Genomic DNA, 17,630 nt, shown 5'->3' with positions numbered 1-17,630 from the left:
AATGGAAATAGCAGTCAATGCATTCCGTTAAACAGGATTTTACCCATTCAACAGTGATGCGTTTCGTGATTGTGACTTTGTAATTCACAGTTGTCACGAAATTCCTGATAGAGATGTTCATACCAGTGCAACTATCATCGCCACTTCGAATGACACATCAACTGGTGCAGGACCATCTAATTCTCAGCCTGTTCTGCCTATGGATTGCCCACATTTTTCTGGCACAGGGCCTTCTGATGCTAGTCCTGCTTAAACTATGGACATCACACCTATCTCTCCTAAAGACATTAAGCCACTTCCTAGTCTTTCAGCAAATTTATAAAGCCGAAGATGTGGCAAAGCATCTGTAATAACCTCATCGCCTTACAAATCCGATCTCCTGAAGAGTTTGGAAAGAGCTACAACAGCAAAAAATAAAAAAAGAAGCTGCAGGGAAATGTCATAAAACCCTGACAAAAACCTTCTGCCAACACACAAAAGTCAAGATCACGATGTTGTACAAGAAAATTAATGGAACAATCCAGCAACGACGAGTCGGATGATGATTTCGACATCTTATCAGATAGCTCTGGTGAAGAAGACAACGATGCTGAATGCCTCTTCTGTGGATGCATATTTTCAGATGAAATACATGGCGAACAGTGGATACAGTGTACTGTCTGCTGTCGTTGGGCTCATGAACATTGTGGTGCCACTGACAGTCACTTTGTGTGTCCTCATTGCCAAAAGAGGATAAAGAAATAATGTGTCCCATATTAGGAAACCTTTTTTTTCCTTTGGAAAAGTGCAGTGTCTTCCGTTTTTTGCAGAGGACATAAATTTATTATTTTAAAACAATATGTATGTATTGCATTTTATAGTTAAACATATAAAGTGATTTATTATGCGTGAAATGTTAATTTATGTTCACTTAATAAAAATATATGAATTTTATTTAAAAGGGGTCCCATAATAGTTAAAGGTCACTGAAACTTTTTAGAATACGTAGATACACCCTGGCTTCATTAAAAAATGTTTGTTTATCATACTTCATTATCATTTATTGGTTTTTAATCATGTCATGTGAATCATAAAAAACGCATTTTACATCAATAACGTATGTTTTAATATCCTTAACAATTCCTGTGAATTATATAAATCTCCAAATAACTATTGCTTGTTGAGATTTTACAAAAAATAATATTGTAACCCAACTTTAGAATGTATTAAAAGTTTTATTAATCATCTTATGGACTCATTAAAAAAAATCGCTTTTGTGATCCCATTTTTCTGACAACTCTATCTAAGTCACGTATGTTTGAATCGGTTTTTAAATCTGTGGAAAGTACTTAACTAATCTGAATAAATACTTCAAGTTACAAAATCTTATATATGGGATATTTTCGCTATCCTCTAGGTTTTCAACAATGGTTAGTTTAGGACATTTCAAATAACCACTGAGATTGTAAATTATCGCAGAGGGTCAGGATGTACAAACATGTGCCTTGTATGAACATGCCTTTTGAGAACGCTAAAGATAATATCGCATCTTTATATAAGGCACAGTTATTGACATTAAGTGGTAGATCACCTGCACACTTATCTTACGATTCTAATAGACATACGGGAAACAAATCATTCTTTGGAAATTAAAATAGTTTACAATGCTCTTTTTTTCACAAAAAAAAATAGCTCACCGATATTAACTCATTATTCCTTCCTTTTAAATTGTAGTAAGGCCAATGAAATGAGCTGAAAAGTCAGTGATGAGTTTCCTGTCGCAAGGAGGGTTCGATATTCGTTGTATGAAGGTTTGCCGTAGCTGAGTTTGTTCTCGCCAACTCAAAGCTCAAGGGTTTATATATATGTATATATATGTGTATATATATATAACTTTTGTGAGGAGTTAGGACAGAGGAGAGAGAAATCCAATAATTACCGTCATACTACACACTCCCTTCACAAGCATTAACAAGCCAACTTCATAATATTTCATTATAGTTTTGCTCCTTTTATTTCCTATTTTACCCTGACATATTGGTTGTGTACAACACGACATAAGAAACGGACCTTACACATATCCAAAAATTAAACGAAAAATAATGTGACAAAAAAACTCTACTAGATGACTTCGCTTTATTTTTATTTTGTTTTTATGTTTTGTCTCTTCGGCGACTCTCTGATGTTCCCGATGTTGAAAATACGTGAAGCCATAAATTCATACAATAATTTATTTATACATACAAGCGTAGGGTTAAGATGTTTCTTTAGAATTCTTCCTACTTCGGTGGAAAATAGCGGTTCTTGTGGGAAAGACATTTTAGCTGTTGCTCTTTTGAAATTTTACCACTAAAATGGGTAGACATATTGAGCATGGGTCCACTTACGTTTGTGTACTTGGGCGTTGCACCAAATTATAGTTTCGCATTTTTTTGCCACATGTCTACATTGAGAAATATATATATACTGTAGCAACATATATTAAACTTTAACCCATACCTAATAGGGATAGTAATAAGCTGCGTTTAGAGGTGCTGCTATATACTGTGCTTTATAATGTTGTGTATAGTGCGATCGTTTAGTTTAATTGAAGGAACGTTGTTTGGTTGCTATTACAAAAGTCTGCCACTAACGATTCTCTGCTAAATATTTTTAGGGTTCTTGAAGTGGATATAGTTACTACATTTTAAATATAGTATCTTAAATAATTAGTCATTTTGAATTTCCGGTATTTAGTCATAATTTAATGGATTTTTTATTATAACCATAGTTTATTGTGTAGGCCTATAAATGGTTTTAACACTTGCATATATTTTGAATAAATAGTTTTACAAAATATTAGAGTAAAATTTATATGTAAATCCCCGCAATAGTTGAGAGTACTAAAAACGTGGGTTACAGTTTATAAAAAAAACACGTTGTGAAGAAGTTTTTGTCACGAGTGTCTTTTTTTATATAAATAAATCATTAACAAATAAAAAATAATTATATTCTTCGAACATTTAACACAACTTAGGATTCTAGGTTTTCCAAAAAAGATATCCTGAAAACAATACGTTCGACGACAAAGGTTGTGATGAAATTTAAATTTAAAACGGTGTACCTACTACACGATGGCATTATAATTTTTTATTTCAAATTATGTTTGAAAAATAAATTTGTTTATTTTTTTAATTTTCACAAAACATATTACACAGACATAAATATTAAATAAATTTTATAATTAATTATGTATGTTTATATATGTGTGTGTCTATATATGTGTGTATATATGTGAGTATTTATGTGTATATATATGCATATATATGTATATATATGTGTGTATATATGTGTATAATTATATTTGTGTATATATGTATATATATATGTGTATAATTATATGTGAGTGTATATGTATATATATGTGTGTGTATGTAATATATAATGGAAGGTGTACAACGTGTTGAGACGAGGGATGTTCGCAGGAACACCCCCGACAGGATGTTCCTGCGGGCCGGCAGCCTGTGGCGCGGCAGCGGCGGCTCCGTGCACGAGGTGCTACTGGGATACGTGCCCACCTCCTACTACGAGGGCAGCAACAACCACGACATCGCGCTGCTCAAGGTCAGCTCCCGCCCTGCCCCCCCCCCCTCCCCCTCGCGACACTCCACTCCCGGCCGTAGCGGATGTGTGTACCATTTGTCCGAATGTCCACTTCTCCGACCGACCACTTCTCCGAGCTCCTTTTATTTCGAAGGACCACTTGTCCGAGTGACCAATTGTCCGAGTGGTTTTTTCGGAGTAGTTGGCATTCGGACAAATGGTAGGCCACCTGCTGTAGCTGAAGTCCGTGGCAATGGCGGATCCAGAGGAAGGGAGACCATAGCGGTATGACCCTCCCCTGAACCCTGAACACACATATAGATATATTTATTTTTTCTCCTAATTACTTACCATAGTTTCTCCAAATTTACCTAAGTGTTATTTTACTGCAGTGCTATAGATAACAGGAAGTTTTTCAACAACGAATAAAACGAACTAAATATTTAAATTCTAAATGTACTAAAATTGTATTAGAAAATTTCATTCGGCCCTCTACCTCACCGTCATTCTGGATCCGCCCTTGGTTCGTGGAGAAGTGTGGCCTTTATGTTATCATTGAAGTGAAACCTCTTTGGACTCTATGGGAGCAAACGTTCAAGGCCAAAGTTTAATGCAAACTTTTCGTGAAATATTGTTGATTTTTTTTCCCCCTAAACAAACTTAAATATATGAGTGTGTGGGAGGAGTCTGGATAGGAATGACTCTAAGTTCGTCTCAGGCCGAAGCCCATGCGCTCTAAGCATGCAGTGTGTTAGCCATGCAGGAGAGGTAGCATGCATCATGTGATAGGAGGGGATTGGCCAGCCATGGCTGCGATTGGCGCCCTGGCTTACTCCCCTCACTGAGTATTCTATACAAGAATCTAGATAAGTTGGGCCCAGGTAAAACCTTCATAGACGGAGGGAAAACCCTGGGCTCTTTCATGCGGGGTGCAAAAATCATGAATTATTCGTGCAGGTAGGTTACGGGAAACAGAAATATGGTCTGAAAGAAGAGTTGGACAGAGTAGAAAAAAGTCTACTGTGTGGGGGTTGGGCACTTGGAAATTGCTGTCCGCATTCTGTTGGGTGTAGCTGGTTGTTTTGGAGGCGACTTTCGTCGTTTCCCTCCGGGCTACCAGACAACCCAACTAATTTAAGAAATGTTGAAACTTAGCTGTACGCATGTATATTTAAATATATATATATATAAATTTGGTGCAGCAGTTTGGAGAAATAGGTTGCGGTCGGTGCAGAGAACTTGGCGGGCCACGGGCTCCACGTGGCGGCTCAGGTTGAACCCCGCCATGCTGCAGGGATAGGCGGGTCTGCGCCTGACGCCACCCCGACTTGCTGGCATCTAGTAAGGGAGTATTTGGGCAGAGACAACACAACCGGGTTTAAGGTTATTGTGCATCGCGCCACGGGTCATATTCGCAAGAAAATGGTGTTCTTTCAAGTACGTATTAATCAGTATTGTTAAACAGTGTTATATGAGAATTGATTTAGCTCTGAAACTAAATGTTTTTGTTTATATCATGAGTAGTTATTTTTAAATGAGTATTATTTTTTTAAATTCATGTTTTTTAGAAAATTTCTTTTTTATTCTCTTTCTCTCGGTATATATATCTCTATCTCTCTGCCATTTTACCCCTTACGTTTTACTTACGAGTCGAGGTTTGATTTGCCAAAGACGTTTCACTTCTATCATGTGTACTGAGTTACACTTGGTCTTTTTTATAAGTTTTTTTTAATAAGTGTGTAAAAAAAAATTGGTTGTCACAGTAAAATCCTAAGGGAAAAATTTAATTTTTATTACTAAGCTTTTATAAATTGTACATTTTATATTTTGGTTTTGTATATAATTTTTTTTAATTTTTTATTCTTAAGTTAATATTTTGATGATTTCGTTAGAACAAGACATAAATACATTTATATTAATGTTATTAAAAATCATAAATTTCAAGTTTTTTTGAAAGACATGCAGTACTTACGTGTGTAAACCGTTACTAAATATAAACTATTGTTACGAACGCGAGGACCGCGACACGCGCCAGATTCGGAGCTGGCTGGCGGCCCGGCACGGCCAATTGTTTCAAACGCCGTGTCACGTGCAATAAACTGACGAAAGGCATGCCACGCGTGCCTGGCCGGATTACAATGTTCATCGCTACCCCCATCCTGTTCACCTAACCCGTGCATCGTCCTGCCTCGGCGCTCTTATCAAACGCTGAGCAGCCTTGGGAATTCCACAGAGGCCGCCGCGTGAAGTGGCGTGAACTAGGGACGATATTCTCGATGTTTTCTGACGTCGGGTCGGCCCGGGATTAACGTGAGTCGTCACAGATGCTCTCGTCGTTCCGAGAAGGGAGCCACAGTACTTAAGCAGCGACCCTGGCCTCCGCGACAGTTCCGAGCGAGTTCCGAGAGTTCGGAGAGTTCCGCGAGCGAAGGTAAGTGCGACCACGGCGAAGATGGTGAGAGGACACCCCCCCCCCCCCCCACATTCCCACCCCTCGAGAGTGGCGCGACGTGGAGTTCGACTGGATCGCGAGAGTGTGGCGACTGAGTGGCGCGAGACTGTGTGTGTGAACAGGCGGGTGGTAAGGGGCGAACCACTGTTCAACCTATCTCCAGTGAGGAGTGCAAACTGTGGAACTTGACAGACATTGAGTTACTTGAGAATCCACATTTTTAAGTGCTTTTGATTAGTGATAGGACATTTTGAAATACAATTATATATTTAAATATAAATATAATTAATTAATAAAACTGCAATAAAACTTAATTTGGCTAACTATTACGAAACCAAGTTCTCCCTTCGTAAGTCGTAACACTATTTTTGGAAACACAATAACTTACGTGTCGCTTCTGTGTACGAGGCACGTTGTTCTATAATGGCAAAGAAATACGTCATTGTAACCCACTAAGGACTAAAACAATAATTCCAAAATAATTTACCTCTAACCATTCGTATTCAGTCTTAGCTTTTTTTTTAACCTGGATGGGAGGGTCAAGATCGCAGGGAGCTCCGCTCTACCTTGTCCGTGGACCTTGCTTCCCCCGTGGAGTTCACACAGTCTACTGCTCCGAGTGTCACACTTGTCAACTAACACTCACGCATTACGAGCTACATTAATTAAAATACACTTCACAGTACTTTTATGAGCACAAGACTATACAGTAAATTTACATAAATTGGGTAACTTAACTTTTATTTGCAATATTATAGGTAAATTATAAAAGAAACCGTTCTTTAAGATGTTTTGTAATGAATTATTTTTTTTTTAATTGTATTTAATGACAGTTTATTTCTCCATATTCTATTTGGTTATGTTATAATTTGTCTAATGTTTTAAAGGAATTAACAAATGACATCAGGAGTGTTTACTTTTTATATATTAAAAATTAAATTAAATAGAAAAAAATACATGCCATAAGTTTGTTTTTTTAACGCTTTCAAAACATCGCGTAGGAAAACGTAAATTCAGCTTAAAAATTAATCCTACAACTGGACGACTCTTCTTGGCTTGTAGTATTTTTTTCTGTGTGTAAAGGCAAGAATGAAAACTGTTATGATGTATGGTTTCCAAGAATTATTTTGTATAAGCGGACTGTTTTCGTTCGCATGTTACGAAGGCAGAGAAGATGCGTTGAATGACAATGTGTGAGTCGCCCTTGTTAAAATTTGCCTGGCACAAGGTTACACTGGTCTAACACTAACACTTAACAGCATATTTTACAAGCATTAAATAAATGTCACAATTTTTTTCCTATTTTTTTTCTTTTTCTTTATAATAATCATCAATATTCCCACAAAAAAAATTATAAGAATCACTGACCTAACAGCTGTTTTACAGAAAGGCCTTTGCTCTTAAAATAATATACCTCAATGCCATTCAAACTTTGACTGTTATAGGTTTGAAACCATTCTTTAAGACGTTTTGTACTGAATTAAATTTTTTTAATTGTATTCAATATTACTATAGGATTATGTATAACTGCTACACTTTTACATATTTACCTATTTATACTAGTATTAATATTTTTATTGGCATTATTTGCCTAAAATGTGTAATTAAGTTAAGCCATGTTATCTAAGGTTTTTTAAAAATTTTGTTTCAAAAATACAGATCAGTCGATTAACCTTAAACGGTATAATGCAATAAGTTAGGCAAAAACATTTCTTAAAAAAGTTTTATTAAGACAATTTTATGGTATCTATTTATATTAACTACATGTTTCCTCTTTATTTGTAATTTTACCTGTTTGTAATTCAAAGCCGATATTTAGGAATTGGAAACTATATTTTTTTTTTTAATAAATTTGTAAATTAAAGAAATAATACGACATGAAGATTTATTGAGAAATAAATTACAAATCCGATCATATTTCAGCAGTTTTGGTTTGCAAATAAACAATAATAATTTTTGCACGTTTTTTACGCTGCCTTTTTTTTATCCACAAAAATACTGGTGATTCCCAGGAGATTTTTTTTTGCCATACGCTTAAAGCAACCACGTCTATACTGGCATACGTAAGTAGGTTTCATGTTCTCTCAAAACCAAAATATAATACCTTTTTATATTTTACTGGGGAAAACCATTGCTTTAGTCCAGATAAAATTAGCGATGCTTGTTTCAGGTGAAGAGAAGATTCTCGGTGAACAGTTCGGTGCGGTACATCCAGCTGCCGAGACAGAACGAGGAAGTGGAAGACAACACGGACGCCATAGTGCTCGGATGGGGCAGCACAGTGAGTTATACCAGTTGGCATAGCAACCAAGCTGGCAAGATAAACCCTAGTTAAATTTTGCACTTCACCCAAATTTAAAATTCCTAACATTAAATTTAGGGGGGGGGGGGTACCTTTCATACTTTTTGTGGCTGCAGTGTAGCTGGGTAGAAACTGGAAAGGTAGCCTTTCCGATTTCTTACAATGTTATGGTTTTAATGCAAATATGCACTTTCCACTTTATTTTCTGCTGTGTCATTGTACAGAAAATCCTGAAAGGTACCCTTTCCGAGAGGATAACTTTCCAGTGCATATTTGCATTAAAACCGAAACATTTTAAGAAATCGTAAAGGGTGCCTTTCCAGTTTCTACCCAGCTACACTACCGCCACCAAAAGTATGAAAGGTACCCTTTCTAAGGGGATACAGTTCTATCGTCCCAAATTTACTTGTGCTCACGTGATTATTTGCAGATACAGTTGAACTTCTCTGAAAGTATTTACTGCTCCGAGACTTGAAAACTTTTTTTGATGTTTAAAAATCTTATTTTATTACTAGGTTCTATTGATGAGAATACTTATTTTCCAAATTTAACTAGGCGTTGTATGAATGAGCGAGCTGCAATGTTTTGAGAAATACTTCCAAATGAAACTTTTTTTCTTCGGAATAAATACAACAGTTTCAAAATATTTATTGCAAATTTGTTTCGCCGTAATAATTGACCAAACATTGCTACTTGTATTTTTGTCTTATTTTTGAAACATGTTTGGCTTAGATATTATTTAGTGTGTAATAAAATAGCAGAGTTTTGATCTAAGGTAAAGAACTGGCATCTTTCAGCTGCCAGTTGCAGTAAATAAAATTACTGCAGACAAGAACAAAAACGATTAAAACCTAGGAAATATTCATATCTCCCTGCTGTAATTGGTGTACACTAATTTTGTTCTTTCTCGTGAAGCCATTTTTTGACTTGAAAACGTCTAATAAATCGATGAACGCCGGCTGCACGCACGCAAAAGTGTCCCGTTTGGTACATTGTCCCGTTACGCTGTGTCCCTTTACGCTCATTGTACGCTTGCGCCGCATCTATCTCTCTTCCACTCGATTGGAACAACAATCAATTTGACTTTTTCGAGGCACATTAAACTTTAAACACTCCCATTCGTTTCCTACTTTTCCTATCATCGTCCTATCCTTAACAGAATAACACAGATTGGAAGAAGTTAAATAGCAAACATGTATAAAAGTTATAGTAGTTAAAATAATCTCTTCGTTAAAGTAATAAACATATTTCAATTAATAAGTGCAAATAAAAGTAAATTTATCAATTAAATTGTAGATTTCATTTCACTCCTTCTTTGTATCTCTACAAAATAGTGATAATTCAATAAAAATGATTCAATTTTATTTATAAAAGTATGCAACAATTTCATCAATGTTTTGTTATGACGATGTCACGTTAAACTATCGTCCGTAAACTGACATTACAGACAACCAATTTTTATCACATGGATCAGTATTTAAAATCATTCACTAGAGTATTATGGTAACGTTTAAAAGGACATATATAATTTTTATTTGTTTGTAGCTTTTTTTCATCCTGTAAAAATGTCATACGCATCGTAAAAAATTCACTCTCATAAATTTTTTTTCCATAAAGCGACCGTAGAAATATAATTTAAAAAAATTCCAGACTAGTTATACAAATTATATTTCACTGTTATGAAATTACATAATTCATGCTGAACGAACAACACAAGAACACATAAATTTGTTCGTTACCGAGGTTAGATATTACTACACGTACAACACGTGTTATTGACACACGAAACTACAATTAACTCGTGGAATAACATCATGTCAGTGTTTATAAGACTGCAAGTATCCGCTTTACCACTCTGGTTCTGGGGTAGAGCGCCTGCCTTGTAACTTGTAGGACCCGGGTTCGCGCCCCGGCTACTCCAAGGCGGATTGCCCAGATAAGATGGTGGCATTTTCTCTGGTATGAATACAATCCCTTGTAACAAGTCAGGCTACCAAAGAAACGGTGGGTGGAACAGAAGAAAACCTTCCAGGTGGCTTCCAAATGGGGAGCCCGTTTTTTTTCTTGGTCTCCCCATGCGGTGGCCATTCCGGGGGTTTCTCCGCGGGAACGGAGTTTTGCAAAAATATTTTTTGTAGTTTTGTAGCGTTTAAGTTTTAGTTACTGTATCATTATCATTCTACCATGTTATAAATAAAGGTCTAGCAAACATTTAAAACCTTTTCTAAAATGTTGTTTTTGTAAATAAAATATTTGAATTGTGTATCAGTCTATCAGTCAGTGAGTGGTTGTTTACCGATGTTGTGCGTAAAAACCAATTATCGGTATATATTTTCTTGAAGTATTATTGGTAGTTAAATATTAGTCACAAACTATTTATGTAGTATTTTAGACGAAAAAATATACTTTCTGAAAAACCACAATTTTCAATCAGGAATATCGTCTTTAACACACACGTATTTTATATATCTATGTGTGTGTACCAGTATAACATCCAGATATAAATTAATAATTCTATTTATTTCAGCATGTGCATTGCCTGCCAATGTCTTTAATACTTTCCAACACAATCTTATCATTAAAAAATTTTCAATTTTAGGCCTCGTCAAGCAATGCGTGGTGTGTGTGTGCGTGTTTTAATTATCTTACAAATAGACGCTTTTCAGTTAAATTTACGAAAGCTTTTTTATAATGACAGAGTAACTCTGTAACTATTCTAATATAACCATGCCTGAAAGGATATTTGAGGTAAGCCATGTATTTTAAAATAATCACGGAAATTCCTTAAATAATCAGCTGCGTTATCATTTGAGATCCTTCGCTGATCGGAGCCAATACCTACTAATATTATAATTGCGCAAGTGTGTTGGTCTACTTTTTCATTCAAGTAGCAACGAAGCAAAAGTACGACTTGATTTTTTTGCTTATAGATAGTTAATGGGCCTGAGAGTGACATAAACTACATATAATTAAGAATTTCCATCCGCATGATAGTGAAAAAAATGTCAATTCAGTTTTATAATATGAAAACATATACGATAGGTCATAGACACACAATCAAAGTGTTTGTGTCATTTCTAAAATGTCCGCCACTCGGTCATATAGTAAGGTCTGACAACTTCCTATCTCTTCTCTTTAGCCCAACCACATCCACTCGCGTCTGCTAGCAAACTAAGGCGCCAACAACGGTTTAGTTTATAACTTCGTCAATATATGACGTTGCCTTGAATTTGTAACGTGCTATCGTTTGGTGCGTCTGTCATGTCTTGCCTAGAGGTTTTCTGCCTTCCAAAAAAAAATTAAGCTGAAGATTGGCTTCGCGGATTTGCTGATCCGTAGCCTTGTTGAACCAATATTGTGCAATAATTGGGACTAAAAAATATAAAATTCTCCGTTTTTCAAGTGTATGCCGCACGGACTTGAAAGTCGGCAGTGATGTCCCTTGTATTGCGATGTGTTCAGCCCGCACAGAGAAAAAGGTTTGTTTGAATCAAACAAATATTTGTTTATATATGGCAAAACAAATAAGATTTACTTGGTGGAACAAAATATTTTTGTTAGTTTAACCAAACTAGTTTAACAAAAATAATTTGTTACCCCTAACCAAATATACATTCGAGTTGTCAAAATCATTTTGTTGGGTCCAACAGAATCTTTCCTACTACAAAATGCTTGTTTGAATTAACAAAATATGTTTATTTCGCCATATATAAACAAATATTTTGTTGAGGCAAACAAACTTTTCTCTCAGTGCGAGTACCGCCGGGAAGTCCATGTACTTTACACGGTAACTGCGACCTCTGGGCTGGGCTCGAAGGTACCCCTCATATCTGAGAGACGGTTTCAGCGCGAGTGTCTACGAGGAACCTGCGAGGACTGTACGCGGCCTGCCCTCAGGATCGCGCCTCGCGCAGCAGCCGCAAGCTGAGGAAGGCCATGGTGCGCACCATGGACCAGGGAAGCTGCGCCGAGCTGGAGATGTTCACCGAGTACGAGTCGCACGAGCTGACGGACGGCATGCTGTGCGCCACCAAGTTCGGCCGCGACTCCAGGAACGTGAGTGCCTGCCCAAAAACCATTGAAGAATCTCACACAGCTGTACCTCCACTGATGACAGTCTCATTGAACACTTACAATGGTTTGATTTTCATGCTTCAGCTCAAGTAAAAATACAATCAATTGTGTCAAAGTAAAATTTTTATTTTTTTTATGTTATATTTTATAAATTGTTAGCTGGTCATCATCGATCCCATCCAGGACAGCACCTCATTCACTACAGTCTTCACTCCCATATTTTCCAGTGCCTCAACTCACCATTTAAATCCTGCAGGACACCCATCAGGCGATATGTGATAACTTTAGGACTCCTTAATTGAATATGATGTGGGAACAGTCATAATATTATCGGCAGTGTTGGTCCTGTAACTAAAATAATTTGACACAGGTTCTGGCAAAACATCTTATTACATTCATTAGGTAATTCATGTTATGCTCGTACTGTAGGTCTGTCAGTTCGAGACTCTTGTCTTGTGTGTTTCAATTTAGGTATATTTGTAAGCTCAAAGCGTGTTTTTTTGAATCCACACACGTGGTTTGTGCACTTGGTTTACATTGTTTTTTTTTATCAGCATGTATTGCATATTTTTAGTATTGACAAAGAATTCCCAGCGTTTCGGAGACACACTGGACTTATGCCTGACTTTTGACATGACTTGGTTGAAATGCAAAATAAAAATGGACAAAGAAGGTCTCATGGTTCGAAGATGTTGGGGAAGTGCTTGTAGTATTAACTGTATTAGTGTTAAGGTGCACCCAATACAGTCTTCATGTTAGGTGTTAAGACTGTTACACAGGCGTTTCATCGGAGAGTTGTTTCGTATACAGCCATTCTTCGTAGTGAGGATGTTTGTATGCTTGTCAAGAGGTAATGAGAGAAAAATTAATTGTTTTAAGTATTTTTAACTTATAATAACTTTTTTTAATCGACAAATGATCTAATTAAGGCCAAGAATCGTTCAAAAAAAATATTGTAATAAGTGACTTTTTAATGAATAGGTGAATTCTTTCTGAAAGTTTTACTGATTATCAAGATGGCATTCAAGATAAACCACAAGATGGCTGATTCTACGGTAATTGACTATCTAGTATTGGCAATACCGCATTCTAATTGGTAATAAAAAACCAATACGATAGTGCTGTCAAGTAGGGGACAATCCAATAAAAGATGGTGGAATCCTATATAGCTGCCATGAAGTCACAATGTTTGATGAAAACATTTCCTTGTTATTGGCGTGTGCGTGTCTGACAAGGGGGGAAGGGGGTGTTTCCAGTCACCTGATAAATATTTCTGAGGTGGACATGTTGAATTTGTTTTACATATTTTAGCGGGAATCGAATCCAGTACCTCCATACTGGATGACGTACATAATTTTTTATTTAAATATTTTACATTAAAATTTTTACAATTTTTTTTTTTAACTTTTTGTATATTATAGGTTTAATATTAACTTCGCCCATTATGAACAAAGGACTCCTGACTCGAAGGCGTATATGATATATTATAATTTTCAAATTAGGTAATATAATTTTTTAATACAAAAAATGAATAGAAATGTCGAATATCAGTCTATGTATCATATTTCAGTCGTGATCAGGACCAAAGGTCAAGGTCAAGTTCAAAGGTGCCTTCAGGAAGCTTACTGGTAGATGGGAAATTTAAGCTTCTTTGGGGGCCATGTTAAGCCTCCAAAATTTTTGTATATTAAAAAGAGAAATACTATACTTAATTAACTAACATTTGGGAGAATATTTATGTCACAATCCATGATGGCTGCAACATCTATCCGCTCTCTGCTCACCATTCTGAAGTCTGTGCCAGAAGCGGCCAGTATACATGTAAAATATTATAAAATATATTCAATTGATAAATTTGGGGTAATCTGCTAAAGGCAATGTAGGATGTTTTAAAAATTGATTTAAAATTTTCCTAAAGAAATGGTACACAATTGTAATGAACCGTGCTAAAAAAAAAAAAAAAAAAAAAAACAATAGCTTCAACAATTTCTAACAGAAAAAAAAAATGGTGTAAAGAAAATTGGGTAAACACACTGTGATATCATTTGTAATCTATGGCGGTATGTAACATACATATTCTCTTCAAACATTTTAGAGAGTAAGCATCGTGAGAATGTTGTTGAAGTGATCCACTGTGTTTAGAGACAGGCCTGTGCGATGCAACGTGACTATTGACTGATGTTAAAGTGATTCACTGACAGGCCTATGCGATGCAAATGCTGTCAATGCAACATGACTCTTGACTGAGCCTGTGGAAAGTGTCGTGATGTCATATCTTCCCAGCCATGAGGTCGTGATGATGACATCATTGGTTCTATTCACATTCCAGGGGGACTCCGGCGGCCCGCTCCTGGTGAAAGAAGGAGACAGAGCGAAGCTGATAGGGATAGTGTCGTGGGGCGATGGCAACGGGAACCCGGACTGGCCTGGAATCTACACTAAAGTCTCCAGGTACAGGAACTGGATCAAGAGAAACTCTGGCGTCTGACGAACATTTTATTTATTTCTTTCGAACAATATTTGTTCGGCGACGTGCTGGAGATCAGTGGTAAATGAAAAAAACATCATAGACCAGCGACATATAACAGCGGACATAGAACATACTTGCTCAACTCTCGTTCCAGAATCAAAATGCAAGAGAGATGCCCATGAATGTCAACAAAGGTGAAAAAGAAACCCAAGTTTTCGTTTAGGTGAAACCTGGTACATAAAGACAGTTTTACGCATACATGTTTGAAAACACTTTTGAGCTGAAATACTCAAATTGTTTCATACATATTGTCTTATGGCACAGATGTACGTATGTAACTGTTTACTGATAAATTTGGAGACAAAAAATTATAGTTTTCTCATAAAAAAAAACGAAATGTAACATTTTGTATGTAACCAGTTTCTTGTTATGTGTTTATGTAATTTGGAAGATGTATTTGGGGATTCAAGATAGTGTAATTTTTTGGGAAATAATGAGATTGAAAAATAACTTCAATGTTGAATACGAGTACTTAATGTGTTCTTCAGTTGTTCATTGCAATACCGAAAGCTGGTTAACTTTGACACATTTTCGCCACATTCTTGAAGTGATTACTTTTAAGTCTGGTAATGTAACACATTTTGCTTGAATTTTATGGAGAACTTATATTGTTAACTCAAGATGAACTTGTAACGAAATAGTAACACATTTGTTCATTAGACTTCGTTTATGTCGCAAATTGGGCATTTTATGAAATATTTTTTCTGACGTGAATAGAGAATCATTATTTGGGCAAAGTGACTCTTCATATACTGAAGCTCATTACTTCTGTGTTTTACTGAATTTCTTTTACCAAAGCTTGGTTATTCTTAAACAAAGAATTCACTTTCCTCAGAACATCATCAACGTTTTTCTACAATAAACACTTTTAAGAGAGAAGTAGAAAGCATTAAACCCAGTTTTTTTGAAGTTTGGCGTGTAATCAAACTACCTAGCGATACGCAACTATATATAAAGTTAAAATTGTTTTTGTAGTAAAAGTCATGAGAAGCTAAATGGTGCAATTTTTTTTATAATGATGTACATCACAGTCTTAGAATGTAATGAAAATGTCACTATTTTTTGCATGAAAGAATTTAAACACTTCTGTTCAAAAAATGCAGTTTATAGTTCAATTTATACTCTACTATCTTAAACATTAAACTAGGTTTATAATTAAGCTATATTATTATCTGTCGTTAATATTTAAATCTTTATGATAAATAAATTAAGGCAATTAAAAGTTTAATTATTTTCCCTTTGTTTAAAACTTCTCACTGTTTGTAGCCAAATTTCCACTCATGTATAATACAGTTTTATGCACTTTGTAACACTTGCCTATTATTATAGTACGGTATTCAAAAAGATTAATTAAAATAAATTGGAACTTCTTATTCGTGTATTAGTTATTCCCACAGGTATAACATAAAAGTTTGCCTCTGTTTCACAAAATGTTTTTGTGAGCAAATATGATAAGGAAATAATTTAGATATCAAAGTTTTGGAATTAAACTTATTACACTATTGTAAAGTTGAAAACAAAACCTTTAATAATAAAGTAAAAATATGTAAATTATATGTTAGAAGAATTGTCATGATATTATATAGAAATGTAAAATTGTATCAATTTTAACATAGTCATTTAAAGGCATATAAACTTAAACAAAGTTTTGGTACTTAAACTAATTAATTGTGGACAATTTTACCCTTCATACAGCTATTTCAAAACATAAACATAATATATGTATATACATAGGCTTACAAGGCCATGCCAAGCAAAAGGTGGTATGGGGTGAGAGGACACCCACTATAAGTTTACATGGGAGGCAAAGTATGCATAAGTTTATATATACTTTTAATATGGAACTATAGTAGTATACGAATGTATGTCCGACGGCAGGATTCAGGTTGTGGTGTGTGGCCGGTGGTGTCGACCGCCATATTGGATTGTGACGTCACGGCGGCCATCTTGGATGGTTGTGACCTTGACCTTTGACCTTGACCTTGACCCCGGCGGCCATTTTGGATCCGCCATCTTGGATCCGTCATTTTGGATGACGTCATTTTGTTTTCTCGAACTTTCCTCCATTTTGTTTTCCGCCATTTTGAATTATGACGTCACCGTTGCAATTTCCGTTACGTCCGCCATCTTTAACTTTTTTATTATCCGATTTTAATGAAATTTTTTTTTAAATTTATAAAAAAATTAAATTAATAAAATTTTAATAAAATATTTAAAAAAAACATACATTTACGACACGGAGTTCGGAGTCCTCGGTTCAAACCCGACGAGGGCAAAAAAATTAAAAATGGCGTCCGATCCTTCCCTCACAGTGGACGCAGGCAGACTGACTCCCACCACTTTTTTCAAAGCATATATATCGTCACCTAGTATGACGTCATGTCCACCATCTTGTCTTCGCTGCTGGAGACCACCATCTTGTTTTCGTTGGCGAGAGTGCGCTGACATCATGTTAGTTTAGTTCTTATCCGCTAGAGTGCAGTAATCATTTATTATTACTGTGACACCCGCCATCTTGAAATTTGGACACCATCTTGAAAATCCGTAATTATTTAGCTAGAAATTCGGGAAAAATTCCAAAATTCATTAAATAAATCACTCATTAACTTACATATTGATTCGATCAGCTCCTGTCCTCGGTTCGATACCCGATCGATGCAATAATGTTTAATTTTATGTAAAAAATAATAATTTCAATAAACCATGTTCAA

General features: G+C 35.7%; 1 protein-coding gene across 2 annotated transcripts in view; it reads left to right on the top strand.

Moving 5' to 3' along the window:
* LOC134537877 (trypsin-4-like) overlaps nucleotides 1-16,571 on the top strand; it is a 35,291-nt gene extending 18,720 nt beyond the window's left edge. Inside the window, exons 4-7 of one of the 2 annotated variants that reach the window (XM_063378773.1) lie at nucleotides 3,444-3,582; nucleotides 8,184-8,294; nucleotides 12,213-12,371; nucleotides 14,719-16,571. In XM_063378773.1, coding sequence (XP_063234843.1) covers nucleotides 3,444-3,582; nucleotides 8,184-8,294; nucleotides 12,213-12,371; nucleotides 14,719-14,877 — 568 coding nt within the window. In that variant the 3' untranslated portion in view covers nucleotides 14,878-16,571. The remainder of the gene's footprint in view (nucleotides 1-3,443; nucleotides 3,583-8,183; nucleotides 8,295-12,212; nucleotides 12,372-14,718) is intronic. The other variant, XM_063378772.1, reaches the window with a different exon arrangement.
* Nucleotides 16,572-17,630: the final 1,059 nt, after the last annotated feature.

Source organism: Bacillus rossius, chromosome 12 (genome assembly GCF_032445375.1).
Source record: "Bacillus rossius redtenbacheri isolate Brsri chromosome 12, Brsri_v3, whole genome shotgun sequence".
Lineage (NCBI taxonomy): Eukaryota > Metazoa > Arthropoda > Insecta > Phasmatodea > Bacillidae > Bacillus > Bacillus rossius.
This window is presented reverse-complemented; position numbering and strand designations above follow the sequence as displayed.